The following is an 18,527-nucleotide window of genomic DNA, read 5'->3' on the forward strand; positions in this document are numbered from 1 at the left end:
TCTGAGATGGACGGGGCGCGCAATTCCTAGGCACTGTTTTCCTGTGGAAATGCAGGCAACTAAACACTCAGTCCTTTTAAACAGTAAAATCCCCTATTTTTTAATGGAAACCGAAATTTCATATTACACGAACACCTCCATGATAAAATGCTGCAGCCAACTCAAACCTTCGAACACTGTGAACTAAAGAAACTGGACATCTTCAAGTCACCACCATGGCTCGTAGGCCCTTCCACGCACACTTCTGCTCGTCTCCAAAGGGGCGTTTTGGGGTTGAATCCCCAAATTCCATATCTGACGATGAACATTAATCCCCCAAATGACACAACTTATTATCATGAGATGGAAAACAGAAGGTAAAAATAAACATGGGAAAATTAAGGCATAAAAAGATTGAACAGCCACAAAATGCCACGTATTGTCTTCACATTGTCTGCCGAAGAACACCGAAACAGAAAGAAAGAGGGGATAAGTGATGCCTCGGAGACCCGGTGGACCCGGGGCATTAAGCCAGGCGCCTGGAGGAGGTTTCTGGATGGACCCGGGTTTCCTTGGGGGTGGGGGGCTGGGGCGCAGGAACTTGAGGCAGAGACTAGATGCTCGTGTGCAAGGGGCATGGCCCCCTTGCTGCTTCTGGAGAACAAGAGCAAGCCGGAAGCCCACCACGAGGACCACACCGGGCATTTCAAAGTGCTGTGTCCACTGCATCCTCACGACCCACACTGGGGCGGAAATCAACGAGCCCTGTTCTACTGATGAGGAGGCAGAGTCTCAGCGAGGTTGCTCAACCGGCTAAGTGCTGCCACACGGGGAAACCCAGGACCCCGTCCAGCCCAGGTCTCCCAGCTCAGACACCACACTCCTCCTCCCATGGCGTGCTGGCCTCTGCACACGCTCTTCCCCCTACCCGTCTCCCGCTAGTGCTCAGGTGCACGTGGGGGTTAGGAAACTCGCGGACAGACCCGGGTGCCACCGAGCTGCCAGAGTTGACCAGCACGTTCGCTTTTTATCTCAACAACAAACTCCTAGGGTAAACAGGAAAAATTCCTACCATGATTCAGATTCTTTGGGGTCTCCCCAAACACACACACATGTACATACACATACATACTCACACACACACACACATACACATGCATGCATATATGTACATACACGTGTGCACACATACCCATACATGCACACATACATTGTGTTCACACATGTCTATACACACACACGCAGGCATACACATGCATGTACACAGACACAAACATACATGCACATGCACACATTTGTGCATGTATACATACAAGTATGCGCACATATGTGCACACATACATGCACACACACACACATACACAATGCCCTGATCTACATTTTATTTTGAATTCAACTTTCTCCACAAATCATTAATTCCAAGAGTTAGGGGACATTTATCTTTTAAGTAAGTATTGGCCTACAATATTTTGTTTTATAGAGAAAAAATTCTATTTCTCATCTCAAATTAATTTATTCCAGAGAGTGTAGGAAATATTTGAATGATGACTGGATTTGGGTAGATTTTATGCTGCTTGTCTTCTCAATGTACCGTTTCATAGCCATTATTATGAGAAGACCTCCAGGGCGGTTCATATATCATCAGGTTGCACTTCAAAGTTCATCCGCTGGTGGCACAATTAGAAGCTTATTTGCTGATGGAACTTAATTTTAACCACTCAATGGTTCAGTAAGTACAGAATATACATTCCGGCAAGTGCTAGCTCACTGATACCAACATAAATTAAGCCCAAACAGTTTTCAGAGCTTTATTCACCAACATCTGGGTTCCAATTTCATACTTCACTGATCTAAAAGGTAGTGAAGAAGCGAAATCCAAACGCCTCTCTGTATTGAACTCCGCATGCAAACCCCTCCCATCCATTTGATAGCAGTGAAGGTACATGGAAAATGCAAAATAACAGAGGGTCTCCACCACGTGGGAACCCCTCCTCCCCTTCCTGCTCAGTGAACTGGATCACCTTCCATTCCCTAGAGAATATAATAATTGACCTTAAGAAACTCAGGAAAAAAAACATCTCAATGTCTTTCTCAGTATTTCTGCCATGAGTCCAAAACATTTTAAATAAGCCCTGACAAATCTCTCCACCAAATGAGAGTCTCCTGCATCTCCTGCACGAGCAGGTGGGTTCTTTACCGCTGCACGACCGGGGAAGCCCCAATCCAAGTGCTACCTCTCAGCAGCTGTGATGGCCGTGATTTTCCTTCAAATGCAATAGGATGTCAAGTCTGCACATTTGCAGATGCCATTAAGAACTTAGATCACAAGCCAGCTAGCTCAGAAGACACCTCTATCTGGGTGGCCCTGAAAAACTCGATACTGACAATTTGGAGGGCTCTTTGGAGAGGGAGCATCCTGGGCATTTGGGAGAAGAAAATGGACATCCACTCCAGAAAATCTCACTTTTATCTCAGGCCTCAAAGGATTTCCTCAAAAAACAAATCCCGTAGGAAAAAACCTAAGTAAACTAACAAGGATAGCAAGGACCGCAAGAGAAAACCAGGTGAAATAAGAGAAAACTTTCAAATACTGGGACTGTAGGTACAGATCACAGAAGGACAAGACTTCAATAAATCCTTGAAAATACATGCAGGACCCAGAGACTCAGGAGAATGAAATGGAAGCTTTGAAAAAGAACTAGGTAGCATGTTTGGAAATGAAAAATTAAATGATTTAAAATGCAATGAATAGATTTGATAGCATAGGATACACAGGCAGAAAAATTAATCAGAAGATCTATGTGAAGAAAGTGCCTAGATTACAGCACAAAGTTGAAAGAGAGAGAGAGATGAGAAAGAGGAGGTTTGAGTCAATGAAACAGGCCCACCCACACCCACCCAGATATCGGAAATAGAGAGAGAAACCAAGGCAGAGGCACCATCTGAAGAGAAAGTGGCTACGAACTCTGCCAGAGCTGACGACAGTCACCGTGCCACGACTCGGGAAAATTCAATAAATCCGCACTTAGACAGACCACTTAATGCACAGTACCCATAATCAAACAATGTGCATTTCAAAGAGCTAAACAAAGATAAAACATTACTTTCAAAGAAGGGAATGATGATAGCTGATTTCTCATCAGCAACCACTGAGTTAGAAGACAATGAGAAACGCCTTCCACAGGCCAAAGGACACTGTCCTCCACAGATTTATAACAAAAATACATGAAGAAAAAGGATGAGAAGACTTCGGCTCTGGGAACCGTGGACCAAGAAAGCCTGATTGACGTGTCCTCTTCAAAACAAGTAAAACTGGACAAACTAAAAGCACACCTCTGCAACATAACAAGATAGTGAGGGGTTAGCACAGTCCAGGAAAGAAAGGAAATAGAAAGACAAGAACCTGATGTCCAGGGCCACTTTGGTTTAGGGGTGGTGGCTGCTGGGAGCAGAGAGCTGAGAGGAAGAACCACAAACAAAAGCGCTGGCTCAGGGCCCGCCAGCCACGGGGTCGTTATGACCCACTGTCCTAGAGAACTGGGACCCCACTGGCTGCACCTGCGCAGTAGAAGCAGCATCTTGGCTTCCAGACCCCTGGGTGGTCCGAACCTCCCCATACTCTGAAGCTGTGTTAAAGTGACCATGACCTGGGATGACACCGTTCAACTTATTTCTGCAAATAAGTTTTAAAAGTAAAAACTGTGCAGCACACAGAGATAATGAGGCAGAGGGACAGAGAAGACAGCCTAACAGAGATGCAGCCGTAACAAGAGCCACCGTGGCTTCAGGCTGAACCACTCCTGCCCAGGGGAGCCAGCATCTGGATCTCCCATGGATGCCTCACGACACAGGTGAAGCCTCCTGCCACGGGAGTGAGCCTGCAAGCACCTGCCCGGGGCAGGCCTTCAGATGTGACTGCATCAGCATCTTGATTGCAAACACATGAGTGTCCCTGAGGCAGAACCACTTGGCTGAGTTGCTCCGGACTTCTTGGTCAGAGGACCTATGAGACAATAAGCACTGTTCCCACCAGGAAGCTTGCGTGACTAGGACATGCAGTAACAGACAACTCACATGCTCTCCAGGAGGAGGTCTCATCCACGCGCACCAGGAGATGGGTAGAAGAATGTGCACAGCAGTGTGCTGACTTAGCATGAAATCTGAAACACCACCAATTATCCACCAAAGGATTCAACAAATAAACTGGTATATCAGTCAACAAAATAATACCTAACAGTGAAAACGAATGACCTATATTTACATGCTATTAACATGGATGAGCCTCAGAAGCATATTATTGTGTGAAAAAGCAAGTAACAAAATACACCGAGCATAACTGCATTTACATAAAGTACGTAAAGCATTGGAAAAAATGTATCCTTCAGGGATAGATTATTATGAAAAGATGATTATCACAAAAGCCAAAATAGTATTTCCCTGTGGGCAAGGGATGGGAGTGGATGTAGGAGGTTTTGAAAATACTGGTCATTCTCTTTTCCTGAATCTGGATTGTGGTTCACACAGAGACTTGCTTTATTGCTATTCTTTAAACTACACATAAAATTGCACATACTCCTCTGTATATGGGGCTTCCCAGGAAGCTCAGTAGTAAAGAATCTTCCTGACAACACAGGAGATGCAGGAGACACGGGATACGAAGATTCGATCCCTGGGTTGGGAAGATCCCCTGGAGAAGGAAACAGCAACCCACTCCAGTATTCGTGCCTGGAGAATCCCATGAACAGAGAGCCTGGGGGGCTACAATGCATGAGGTCGAAAGAACTGAACACGACTCAGCAAGTGAGCACGCACACACTCCTCTGTATACATGATAAATTTCACAATAAAAGAAATGGCATCAACAACACGTGAGAAACAGAAGTGATACCTCTAGAGAGAGACAGGAGACGTGAGTGATGCCGAGGCAGCCCAAGAGTTCACGGAGGACAAACAAACAAGTGCTCTTCTCCCCTCTGCTCTGTAAGGCAGTGCAAGTCGCTCAGTCGTGTTCGACCCTTGGCAACCCCTCCATGGAATTCTCCAGGCCAAAATACTGGAGTGGGTAGCCTTCCCCTTCTCCAGGGGATCTTCCCAACCCAGGGATCGAATCCAGGTCTCCTGCATTGCAGGTGGATTCTTTACCAGCTGAGCCACCAGGGAAGCCCAAGAATACTGGAGTGGGCAGCCTATCCCTTCTCCAGCAGATCTCCCCGACCTAGGAAATGAACCGGGGTCTCCCACATTGCAGGCGGATTCTGCTCTCTAAAGGAAGCCTTTGCTGAGGTCCTGCACCTCGACAGAACTACACCTGTGCCTCTGTCTGCGCAGTCTCCGTTTTCTTTTCTGTGGTTACTTCTGATTGTGTCTTATCTCCCTGAAACACACACTGAAGGGCCCTTGCAGCCTCCCCAGTTCTGCCAGGCTGCCCTCCGGGAAGACGCGCACAACAGCTTTTGTTAAGGAACTGAAGAAATCGTTGCACTGCTACGACATTTGTATAACGTGGTACCCAGAGCTTAGGGAAATGATGAAGACTCTCAGAGCACAGAGACGGGGGTGCTCCTGGAATGAAAAGTAAGGGTATGAACATAAGTGTGGTGACCCCATTTGCTGAAAGGCCTCTCAGGGAGTGCAATACCAGCCCCAAGCTAAACGAAACGGAATTGAATTCACGCTCTGGGTGGGCAGCCACAAGCACTCCCGACGGCCTGAACCCGGCCAGCTCCATCACGGCTTTCCGGGTGGCTCTGGAATTGGTACGTGGGCCTGCTTGCCCAGGACACCTACATCCTCCCCAGCTGCGGTCCTGACCTCTGCAGCGCTGGGGCGGCAGAGGCCGGAAGGCACGTCTGCACTTCCGTAGCTGCCAGAATTTGGGAAATCCCAGGTGCCTGTCCTCGGCAGGGCCTGAATCTAGCAGGCCAGAGGACGGTGAGCGAGCCCACAACACACTTCAGGAGGCGCGCTTATGGAAGGACGCGCGCCCGGGTTCCCCGGACGCCACTCTGGACGAGTCACGACCCAGCTCTGCGTGCTGCTCCGCTCCGCGTGGCCGGCTCCCCTTCTCCCCGCAGAGCTTCCCACCTTTCCAAAGAGGCGCGCCCTGGCGCCCTATTTTCACTGCCAGGCCCGCCGCCCCCCTCCGCATCCCCTTCATAACCCTCTGCGTCACTGATGGTCTGGGGACAGACACCGCCACCGGCGGACGGTGCATGGCGCGCCAGGAGTTGGCCCGGCCGGGCAGAGCCGGCGCGGTCCCCGTCTGGGGGGCCGGACGCGGCCGCCGCGGGGCAGGGGCGCGCAGGCCGCGGGCACTTACTCCAGCTTCTTGAAGCGCTCGCGCCCGGCCGCCACGTACTTGCCGCCGGCCTGCAGCGAGTCCAGCTCCAGCACCGGGCACCCGCGCGTCGGCGTGAAGAGGCGCCGCACGCCGAACGGCACCTCCACCTGCTCGGTCAGCTGCTCCAGCAGCGCCTCGAAGGTGGCCACGCGGCGCCGCGACAGCACGAACTTGCGGCCCACGTAGAACTGGTCCCCATTGCGGTACACCACGATGGTCTTGGCGGGCGTGGTGTCCACCAGCGCGTGCGGCGCGCGCGAGCCCATGGCTGCGCCTCCTCCGCCGCCACCCGGCCGCCGCCCGTGCGCTCCAGCCGCCGCCGGGCAGCCCGGCCACCGCCGGGTCCACGGTCCCACCGCCCGCGCTGACGCCAGCGGCGATTGTGACCGCCGCCCACCTGCCCCGCCGCCCAGGAGAGGGGCGGCCAAGCCGGACAGGGTCGGGTCGCGGGCAGGGCCAGGCCGGGCGGTGGGCATCTGAATCCCAGCAGGTGAGGCCCGCAGAGCTGGGGGCACGGAGGGAGACACCCGCCACGGTGGGGGTGGGAGGCCGAGGGTGCCCTGGGCCCCACCGGGACCCTCCCGCTGCTCCTCCACCTCCTGCTTTGCCCAGAGGCGGAGAGGTGGGGGTGGCGGACAGGACCATCGGGACAATTAAAACTGGTCAAGGAGGATGTGCCAGGAACCATGCAGAGCACGTGGGAATCCAGGTGAGCAGGCGCGGCTGGCAGGCGGTGCCTCAAAGGTGTAACCTTCAGAAGGCAGCTTCATGTGCAGCAGGAGCAAGTCAAGGGCCTGGGTGACCTTGGGAAGGTCACGGCCTGTTCCAGGTAAAGGCAGGCCCCACCTCTTCAACCCAGACAGAGAATGCTTGTAGGATTATATTTTTCCAGTGGCTTTGAAGGGCTTCAACAAACTTTTCAGGACAGAAGACTATGTATAAAGTGCCTCCGAAGGTACAGAATACCGATGTTATAAAAATATTAATATCTTGTACTGTTTAAAAAAAGTAATAAAGAAATCCTGCTATTTCACAGCCACCGCCAGTTTTTGAACTACCAAGTGTTCCATGAGTGAGTGGTACCCGACTCTGGTCCCAGGAACTGTAATCCGCCAGGCACCTCTGTCCATGGGATTTCCTAGGCAAGCATCTTGGAGTGGGTTGCCATGCCCTCCTCCAGAGGATCTTTCCGACCCAGGGGTCCAACTGCCAAGCAGTCCATAGTGACATTAAATACAGATACCCGTGTGTGAGGGTGACCACTTTATTAAATCATCAGGAATTATATTGACCTTCAAAACACTAATTGCTAGAAACTGAAGTTTCATGTGTTGAACACACTTCAGGAGAGTCGGAGTCACTGTACAGTCATCGGGGTTTTGTGGGTTAGAGGTTCTCCCTGAAGCCCGCCGTCACCGAGAACCTCATCATGGGCTTCTCGAGGGGCCGCAGGAGGCAGATAGAGCTGGGGAAGCCCTTGAGTCGGAGGCGACTCATGCCCCCATCGGGGGTGATGGTGAGCTTGGCGGGGGTGATGACGTCCTGCAGTTCGGGGGTCAGGCTGTCCAGCACATGCCTCTCATCGGGCTTCAGCTGGAAAGAGAGGGGAGGCGGAGGTCCTTGTAATGACCAGGGGGCTGACTCTCCCAAGGCCACCCATCCGCTTGGACTTTGGGCCTTAAAAGGTGACAAGTTATTCCATGATAATAATTCGGCTCACCCTAGCAATCTGCTTTTGGGGACAGGATGCCCTAAGGAGACCCGGCATGAATACTCAGGTCCCCGTGATGTTTCTTTCTGATAGTTAAGTAAGTGGACAAACTGATGAGAAAAAGAAAGCAGAAAGGGGGCCCGTGGGAGTGTTCACCCTTCTCTAAGGGGAGCAGCACTCACTCCCATCTCCGACCGGAAAATGACCATGTCCCTCCTGCATGATCCAGGGAAATGCCCTGGATCACCTCAGCATGCATCCCATAGCTGGCCACACTCTGGAGGCTGTAAATATGCTAGCCGCCCCACCTAGAGAGTCAGTATAATACGGAAACGTTTCTCCATGTATGCATGCTTGAACAAAGTGGTCTAAAAGAAAACTTGAGAGTTAGATTATGCAAACATGTGAAACAAGAGAGCCCGGGTCATTTTATATAAAGGGGCAGAGACAGTTTTGAAAATCTCATTTGTCACACTGTTAAACCAAGCAGAAGCTTTGGGGCGGAGCTGTGACCCTCTGAAACCCGGCCTTGACTGAAGCAGCCCACGGGAGGGCTGCCTGCGTGGCCCCAAGGGATCGGATACCACGCTACCTTTGTGACCAGAAGCAGTGGCTTCCACTTATGGCACTGAAGGTCCCACTTCTGCCTGACCATGTCTTCCTCCTCCTGCGTCGTCAGGATGCAGCCGTCCACTTTGCAGCTCTCAGGAGAATTACCTGTCAGAACAAGACAAAGGTGTCTTTTCTACTCTGCACCCAGCACAGTTTGGTTTATGGAATACTGACCTTTTTAATCAGATCAAAAAGCCCAGCAAAAAGTGAGCATGGGTGAGGTGAGCGTGTTTCTGGGGTGCAGGAAGAGGACATCCCAATGACTGTTTCTGTTTCTTTAATATACGTGCACGTGTGAATACATGTGTGTGCACACGTGTGCATGTGTGTACACATGTGTGTGGATGTGTGTATTAGGCCTGGCGTGTTTGATGTTATAACTGGATGCCGGCTTATTCCCGATCCCCATGCCCATCATCCCTGGCTGACAAATACCCAAGGCCAGTAGCAGGGCATCCATGCCATGCTGCAGTTTGGGGTCCCGGCTACATGGATTTGCTGCTTATTACCCTGGTTTTGACTAAACTGTCCCTCACAAAAATAAACAAGTGACTTTAAACTACCACACAGAGAACCATGGATTAAATATACCACTGGAGATGATTTGTGAACATCCATAAACAGCAAAAAAATAACAGAACTGACATTCCTCCTGACCGTCAGGAGCCGCCCTTGGTCAGTCATGTTGAAAAGTGGAAACAGTGACCACTAATCAGATCTAAACCACAGGAGTCTTCCCAATAGGAGTTCAAATTATCAAGACCCCTTGAAACCGTTTACATCCACCCATTGAGGATGAACTTCACCTTAAATATATACCGACCCTTGATGAAACAGTTAATAGTTGAGTGAGGGCATAATGATTCACAAGACATTTAAAAATCAAGCATCCAGTGTATGAATACAATCTATATTTGTGTTTATTCAAAGACGGCCAAAGAATCATGAGACACCCACCATAGTACTTGGCAAAACTTCACTTAACGATTATAAAAGTTTAGTAACCCCTTTTGAACTTAATGGACCATGTATCTATTTCATAAGAAAGTAAACATGGAATATTAAGGGTGCTTTTCCAAATATTATTTTACTAAAGGAAGGCCATGATTTTTAAAATGTGTGTAGATCACTGCCCGGAGAAGAAATAGTCACCAAACTGCTTGCAATCCCTCCCCTGAGAAGATACCCCCACCTTGTTCTCTCGATGTCTAACCAAGAAGAGTTTCATAGGCTTTTTCACGTGGAGTTCAGGGACCTTGTGGTGAAGAGCCTTAGTGCCTCATAGAATCTCAGGACTTTGGTGGTCGACTGCACATCTAATGCTTTATAAAGAGAGAAGCAGAGTGCAAAGTGTTAAGATAACATGCTTGAAGCTACACAACCGTGAGCGGAAAGCCAGGCCCACAACCTGCTGCCCTGAGTCCCTCTCCTGCTGGAGCCTGCTGTCTTTATTCTTTTTCATAGTTTTTATTTATTTATTTGGCTGCATCAGGTCTTAGTTGCGGCATGGAGCCCGCTGCCTTTATGACTAGCACATCAGTTATAAGCAGTTTCTTAGTGGCATCACGTTTACATTTGAAATACTTTGTATCGATTTCAATTTGAGTTATTACTCCAGGATGCGCCAATCGGAAAACTGCCCACTCACAGCCTGGAACCAGGAGAATACCGTTCTCATCATTCTGGAATTCAAAAAGAGGAGAAACAACATAAGTCAGCTTATGTTGGAGCGTACTTGTCATTTCCTGCTATAGAAGAGTAGGGCATCCCTGGTGATTCAGCAGGTAAAGAGTCTGCCTGCGATGCAGGAGACCAGGGTTCAGTCCCTGGGGCGGGAAGATCCCCTGGAGGAGGGCATAGCAGCCCTCTCCAGTATTCTTGCTGGGGTAATTCCGTGGACAGAGGAGCCTGGTGGGGTCACAAAGAGTCAGACATGACCCAGTGACTAACGCTTTCACTTTTCACTATAAAAGAGTACCTACTTCCTGTGATCTGGATGCAAGTTGCTTCTTGCATCTCTCTACCGTCACTCTGTAAACGCCTGATGCCGACTCGGGTTAATCGGGTGCTTGGTAAATTTTGATGAATTTCTGATATGATCATGTGTGTCAGTTATAAATTCAGGTGGGCTTCCCAGGTGGCGCTAGTGGTAAAGAACCCACCTGCCAATGCAGGAGACATAGGAGACGCGAGTTCAATCCCTGGGTCGGGAAGATCCCCTGGAGGGGAGAGCATGGCAGCCCACTCCAGCATTCTTTCCTGGGAAATCCCATGGACAGAGGGGCCTGGCGGGCTACAGGCCACAGGATCGCAAAGAGCTGGACATGACTTAGCACACACGCACATGAATTCAGGTGGGATGCTGTACACCAAAGGATGTTTGTCTAACCCAAACAAGAGCTCCTGTGGTTGGCTGGTTTTGACTTTTCAAAGTAGATATGTCTTTGACCAAATCTATACCAATATATGACCTGCCTCCAAACACAAATTTCTAGTGAGGAGGCTTTGTTTATATTTGGAAGCATTGGGTGATACAAACCCATGAAAGGTATGTTTATAATTAAGTTATTATAATTTGTATAATATATATAATTATAAATAAGTTGTTATAAATTAAATTATAATTTTTGATATGATTTACACACTAAAAGGTGTTTTCTTTCATTTTTTACTTCCTTATCTTGAGTTAGTTACTGGCCAAATTAAACAGCTGAGCCATCACACGTTCACAGAAGTGGTCTCACCCAGCGATACGCAAAAATCAAAGATGATGAAATAGTGGTTTTTTCCCTCCAGATCAACAAATTTACTCATGGGTTTTTATTAAATTTAGATGCTCTAGTTTTTATATTAAAAAAGGGATAATTCCAATGATGTGTTGCAATAGCCAGCATTAATTAGCAAGTTTGACTTGTAGGTCTTTATGTGTAGTCTGGCCCTGATATTATAAGGAAACAGTAGAAGATTTAGAAAACATGTAGAAGCAGTAAGTATTTACAAAAATGCCTAAGAGGTTTCTAAAATATCAGTCTCCTTGATGTCAAATGAAGGAAAAAAGCTTTACTTTCTGGGAAGCGTTGGGATGCAGCATTTTCACGTCTCACCTCCAGTATCGGGGGCCTGTCCAGCCTCCGGGCTGTTTCCCAGCCATCTGCCATCAACTTCGCTGTGCCGACTCCTGCCAAAAACAGTGTTTAACGGGCTATCACAGGATCATCACGTTTTATTAAAAATGTGAGAATAACTGCATTGGCGTGATCGGTGCAGATCCCGTGCACCTGAGCAGTGCAACATCTGTGATTTTCATTAAGATGAACATTTCAGCAAATTCACACACAACTACAGGGTTAGTAAATTTTACTTTTCCTTTTAGAGCAACTGCTTAAGCCAAAATTAGGAAGGGAGATTGCTATTGATTTACTTCCTGTCTTAAAGGCTTTCAATCCTATATGAAGGATCTCACCCACCCATATGGCTTGAGATGGCCCCTTCCTCTTAAGTAATTCATGCCACACTGGGGTGCGGACTGTGATGCCCACATGTCCCAAGTTCAAGCATCGTCTCACCTATTATATTGTTCGGGTGCCCAAAATGTGTATTGCTAAATCCTACACAGGCACCTCCATACGCGATCGTTACCAGGTCTAATGGTTCTTTGGGGTTACCCGCAGTCCAGTCCCGTATACCCTAAGATGTGCAATTCCACCATCTGAAAAGGAAAAATGCCTTATTATTATTATTACTTGGGAAAAGTTGCCCTTTGTGGATCTTAAAACACACAGCTGTCCACATCTGCCTGCTCTAGTTCTTAAATACACTAAGCCCCAGGCCTTTGCACCTGCCACCCCCTTGTCCTCAGACAACTTTGCTGTCCAAAGGCTACTCGCTGATCTCAGGTCTCAGCTTGTAGCATGGCCCCAGGAAGGCCCTCTTGCCCTCTCTAGAGCCATCTCCTTCCTGCCCCCCACCCCACCTCAGCCACTGTCTGATTCCCCAGGTTAAGGTGATCAATGCCCACCTCACTTATTTACTTCATTGCACTAATCACAGTCCAGAATTACCTTGTTCTTAAGTCCCTGACAATAAGTCTCCCAAAAGCAGAATCTAAAAATCTTTGAAGGCCAGAATAGCTACCTGTCTTGCTTGTTTCCGTGTGGCACATAGTAAATACGCACATATTTGTGGTGTTGGTGAATTAATAACTCCAGGAAGGTCCAAAATCAGTTGGGAAATTCACCACAGATATAATGCTTGGTGCCCGAAATCAACATTGCTAAATCCCACACCAACTTACACAGGATCTTAGGTTTTTATTTTTACACACGTCGCTTCGCAGTGCGGTTGAGAATACTGAAGATAACATTCACAAATTCAAGTAGCTGCTGAGAACCAGAGCAGCTCGGGAGTAGGTCTGCAGAGCAGAAAATAACTACCAAGACCCACTCACATCATGTGATTCTAATAAAATGGACGTTTCTTATTTGAGTATCACTTCCTAGAAGGTGGAACCCAAGCTTTTTTATACAGAAGCTCAAAGTCATTCATCAGAATATTCTAATGAAACCAGGCTTATATTTTTACATGAAAAATCTGGTGAAATTGAGTGATCTGAAAAAATTTCAGTAGGACAGTGGAAGGCTTGATATTTGCAGTAAATAAAACCAGGCTGTCTTGGTATTTGCTGTCGTTCAGTCCCTCAGTCGTGTCTGACTCTGCGACCCCATGGACTGCAGCACACCAGGCTTCCCTGTCCTTCACCAGCTCCTGGAGTGTTGGTATAAAACCCAAGAAAATATGCTAACAAGAGTAATTCACAGTACTATCCTGGCTCATTTAACATTATGAGCTGACTTCATGGTACATAGTGTTAATGTCTGTTGATGTAAAGCTGATTTTACATTTAAAAAAAAGATTCTTGTTTACAGAATTAATATCCAACCTCACTTTTAATAAAACTGTCAAGGAATAGTCCCCTTCATGGATCACAGCCTTGAGGTGGCAAAGGGGCTTGTGTAAGATCATGGCATCCAGTCCCATCACTTCATGGCAAGCAGAAGGGGAAAAAGTAGAAGCAGTGACATTTTGTTTTGGGGGCTACAAAATCACTGCGGACAGTGACTGCAGCCTTGGTGGCTCAGATGGTAAAGAATCTTGTCTGCAATGCAGGAGACTCGGTTTCGATCCCTGGGTCAGGGAGATCCCTTAGAGAAGGGAATGGCAACCCACTCCAGTATCTGGCCTGGAGAATTCCATGAACAGAAGATCCTGGCAGGTTACAGTCCATGGAGTTGCAAAGAGTAGGACACGACTGAATAACTAACACTTACTTGCTCCTTACAAGGAAAGCTATGACAAACCTAGACAGAGTATTGAAAAGCAGAGCCATCACTTTACTGACAAAGGTCCGTAAGTCAAAGCTGAGGCTTGCCAGATAGCACTAGTGGTGAAGAATCTACCTGTCAATGCAGGAGACACAAGGGATGTGGGTTCAATCCCTGGGTCGGGAAGATCCCCTGGAGGAGGAAATGGCAACCCACTCCAGTATTCTTGTCTGGAAAAGTTCATGGACAGAGGAGCCTGGCCAGCTATAGTCCATGGAGTTGCAGTCAAACACAACCGAGCATGCACACATGGTTTTTCCAGTAGTCATGTACAGATGTGGGAGTTGGACCATAAAGAAGACTGAGAGCCAAAGAACTGATGCTTTCAAACCGTGGTGCTGGAGAAGACTCTCGAGAGTCCCTTGGACTGCAAGGAGATCAAACCAGTTAAACCTAAAGGAAATCAACCCTGAATATTCATTGGAAGGACTGATGCTAAAGCTGAAGTTCCAATACTTTGGCCACCTGATGGGAGAGGCTGATTCACTGGAAAAGACTTTGATGTGAGAAAAGATTAAGGGCAGGAGGAGAAGGGGACGACAGAGGACGTCGTCAGATAGCATCATGGATTCAGCAGACATGAATTTGAGCACACTCCAGGAAATAGTGAAGGGCAGGGAAGACTGGCCTGCTGTAGTACGTGGGGTCGCAAAGAGTTGGACCCAACTTAGCAACTGAACAACGAACAGTAAATAAAATATGCAAGTGACCAAGGAAGCAACTGAAATCAGTCACGAGGCTGCTTAGTACTCTAACAACTTAAATGGGAGGAGAATTTTAAAAAGAAGAGATCCACACATATGTATAACTGAATCACTTTACTGAACATCAGAAGGGGATGACAGAGGATGAGACGGTAGGATGTCATCACCGACTCGATGGACATGAGTTTGACCAGGCTCTGGGAGTTAGTAATGGACAGGGAGGCCTGGCATGCCGCAGTCCATGGGGTCGCAAAGAGTTGGACCACGACTGAGCGGCTGAACTAACTGAACATCAGAAAATCGGAAACTAACACAACACTGTTAACAACACTCCAGTATAAAAAATAGAAAGCCTTTAAAAAACAATAATTAGTCGTAAAGGAATTGCAAATCAAAACCACAGTGAGATACCACTTCATTTCCTCTAGGGTGGCTGTGATCAAAAACTCAGAAAATGACAAGTGTTGGGAGGATGTGGAAAAACCAGACCCTTCATACATTGCTGATGGGAATGTAACATGGTGTGGCCATTTTGGAAAGAAGTCTGATAATTTCTCATAAAATTAAAAACAGTTATTATATGACCCAGCAATTTCAACTCCTAGATGTACACCCACATGAAAACCATATGTTTGCACAAAAATTTGTACAGGGATGTTCATGCCAGCATTATTCATAAGCTTTCAATAGGTGAAAATAGCCCAAATGTCTATCAACTGATGCACGGACAAGCAATGAGGTCTGCCCATACAATGGAAGATTATTTGACCACACACAGGAATGAAGTACTGACGCTCAACAACATGGGTGAGCCTTGGAAACATGTTAACCAGTCAAAAAAGAGCATTTATATGAAATGTCTGGAGTAGTCCAGTGGATCAAGACAGAAAGTGGACTGGTGGCTGCTTAGGGCTGGGGGAGATGAATGTCGATAGCTAAAGGATATCAGATTTCTTTTCAAGGTGATAAAAATGTTCCAAAGTTGACCATGGTGGTGGCAGCACATATACTATCTATATCCATTTCATGCGCATGCTCAGTTGCTCAGTCATGTCTGACTCTTTGCGACCCCATGGACCATGGACAGTAGCCCACCAGGCTCCTCTGTCTATGGAATTTTCCAAGCAAGAGTACTGGAGTGGCTAGCCATTTCCTTCTTCAGGGGATCTTCCCGACCCAGGGATTGAACCTGCATCTCCTACATTGCAGGCAGATCCTTTACCTCTGAGCCACCTGGGAAGCCATATTATATATTTACATAGACTTTACACTGTATACTTACATGTACAATAAACCGTAGAATTGTATACTTCACATGGGTGAAATGCATGTTATACTTATTACATTGCAATAAAGCTGTTCAATAAAACAAAATAAGGGTTATTTGTACACAGCACTTCAACTGCTAATATGTCTGTGAAACAGACATTGTTAGGCGATATCTAACCTAATACACCTTAGGTCCATCACATCCTAATTTAATGGATAGTTTTTCCTAACTACCTACAGATGGCAGAGCTAAAACGAGAATTTCCTAGTACACAAAAAGGGAAGATTAAAATCCTAAAATGCTAGAGAGATCAGTGACCAAGGAGGAAAGGGTGACTTTGTTTTGTGTTTTTAAAACATGTCAGCACTCAATGAAGAAACCACAGGACTGGAGATGGTCCATCATATTTACCCGGGAAAATGTTGAGTCGTATGTGACTCCACCTCTGCTGGGAATTGACCGGAAAGTAGTTGTGACTGGAAGCAGGATTTCCCGGTTTAAGTTCTGTCATGGGAACCAAGCAACTCCAGTCGTTGGACTTCAGCTAGCAATAAATATAAAAACACTAGTGATGGGGACTTCCCTGGTGATCTAGTGGTTAGGAATCTGCTTTCCAATGCAGAGGACGTGGGTTTGATCCCTGGTCAGGGAACTAAGATCCCACATGGCACAGGGCAACTAAACCAGTGCCTTCTAGAGCCTGCATGCCACAATGAAAGATCCTACATGCCACAAAAAAGACCTGATGCAGCCAAATAAATAAATTAAAAAAAAAAAAAAAAAAACACTAGTGATGGCTCTAGGGACAATAAATCCTCTCATCCTAATCCCTGCATGGGGCTTATGGGGCAACCACTTTGGAACAAAATTAATGATGGATGCCTAATGGAACACTTTAATAAAAACACTAATAAACATCAAGTCCCAGGTTTAATAAACAGAATAAAGCCTGCTTTTATTTTACCCCGGTCATAACAGCCACCGGGTGGTGGTGGCCGGGGATGGGCAAGGGGTTAGAAACGAACCTCCGGATGTCTTCACTTTGAGGATTCATAAAAAAGCAGCAGCAGAATGTGATGTGAACATTTAAATAAAACCCAGGCTCTTGCCGTGGGCCTGGGGGTGAACGGGTCAGCCTGAGCCTCCCAGCTCTCTCCTCTAGATCAGCGCTTCACTGGAAGGGCCTGCTTGTTGTTGCTGTTATCTATTTCCCCAGTGTGTTATGGATCCACACTTTTGTAAAACGTAATGATCACCAGAAACTTCGAAAAACAAGAATGTCCCCAAATGCAAACCAAATTGTTTATTGCATTACATTCATCCAGCATAACACTACTTTGTCCAACAGCTATCAAAAGTATGTGAACTGACTCTGTGTTTATCTCACAGGGCATCATTCTGCGTCTCTGTGAGCAGATTGCCCCATGGGAAGAAGCACCCTGGACCTCGCATGCACCGCGGTCAGGGGTGCACAGACCCACCCAGAAACCTCTGCAGGGTCGCACGGGGCAAGAACAACGTGTGAGCTGTGCCAGGCTGAGTGCAGGTGGGCAGGCGGGCAGAGCTGCTCCCAACAGCCCGTGACAAGGCCCCGCTCCCCCGGGAGACGTGCCTCCGAAATGGCTTCAAACTCCTCAGGGGTGGCCGCAGTTGCTGTCCTGACTTCCCGTTGTGGGATTTCCGGCTGCTTATCTAAAATTACAGTGACCACGAGGGTTACCATCCCCATTCAAAATCAGAACGTACATACTCTCTTCATGAACTGTAGGGTCGTTTTCATTTTGCCTAAAGATAACGTTTCTTAAGTCAAAGTATCAGATGACCAATGTCATAGATGTATGTGTTAAAGTTCCTCCATATTTAAAATACTTAGGGTAACTTCAAAAGGGGTGTTGCACATCTGGTGGTTCGTCTGCTCATCAGAGGGTAAATATCATCTCCAAGTTTAGCCAGATGGACAAACTTATCACATGACTCGGGTTTTCAAAAGGCTGGATTGATAAAGTTATGGAATATTGTAAGTCAACTCCAAAAACACTGCTTCCCCCAGTGGCATCCTCAGAACTGATCTGTGGACGATTCATCAACAGCGGCCCATGTGGACGATAATTGCACCTCCTGAAAGCATCTTTCTCTTTGTCACTGGTCCCTCCCTCCCACCATCACGTGACTTTTCAGGTCCCTCCGTCGTCTTTCGGGAGGGGAGAGCCGTCACGCCCCTGGAGCCTCCTACAAGCTGGGCACAGAGTGCCTCCAGGATAAGACTGCTAACTGACATGACTCCTGTTTCCAAAGTAAAGTACAGACATGCCCGTGAGGGCACATGTTTGTAGAAAGCTACCTCTGGGACGAGCCTGGGAGGACACCAGTTCCATTCCAGGATTCGGAAAGGAACCTTCCTGGAAAGCCCAGCGCTGCCATGTCCTTATGCAGACCCAGGGGGCTGGGAGCAGCAGAATGAGCAGGGGAGAGGCCCCACAGCTGGCCTGGACCGGGCTCCAGACCGCCCTGGCCGCGTTACCCAGCCACC

At 47.6% G+C, this 18,527-nt stretch overlaps 1 protein-coding gene across 1 annotated transcript in view; it reads right to left on the minus strand.

Annotated features, from left to right (window-relative positions):
* The window catches only part of DCDC2C (doublecortin domain containing 2C), a 79,464-nt gene extending 72,879 nt beyond the window's left edge, over positions 1-6,585 (minus strand). Inside the window, exon 1 of the mRNA XM_065946509.1 lies at positions 6,299-6,585. Coding sequence (XP_065802581.1) covers positions 6,299-6,585 — 287 coding nt within the window. The remainder of the gene's footprint in view (positions 1-6,298) is intronic.
* Between the last annotated feature and the right edge of the window lie 11,942 nt (positions 6,586-18,527).

The sequence above is a fragment of the Muntiacus reevesi genome, chromosome 10 (assembly GCF_963930625.1).
Source record: "Muntiacus reevesi chromosome 10, mMunRee1.1, whole genome shotgun sequence".
Taxonomy (NCBI): domain Eukaryota; kingdom Metazoa; phylum Chordata; class Mammalia; order Artiodactyla; family Cervidae; genus Muntiacus; species Muntiacus reevesi.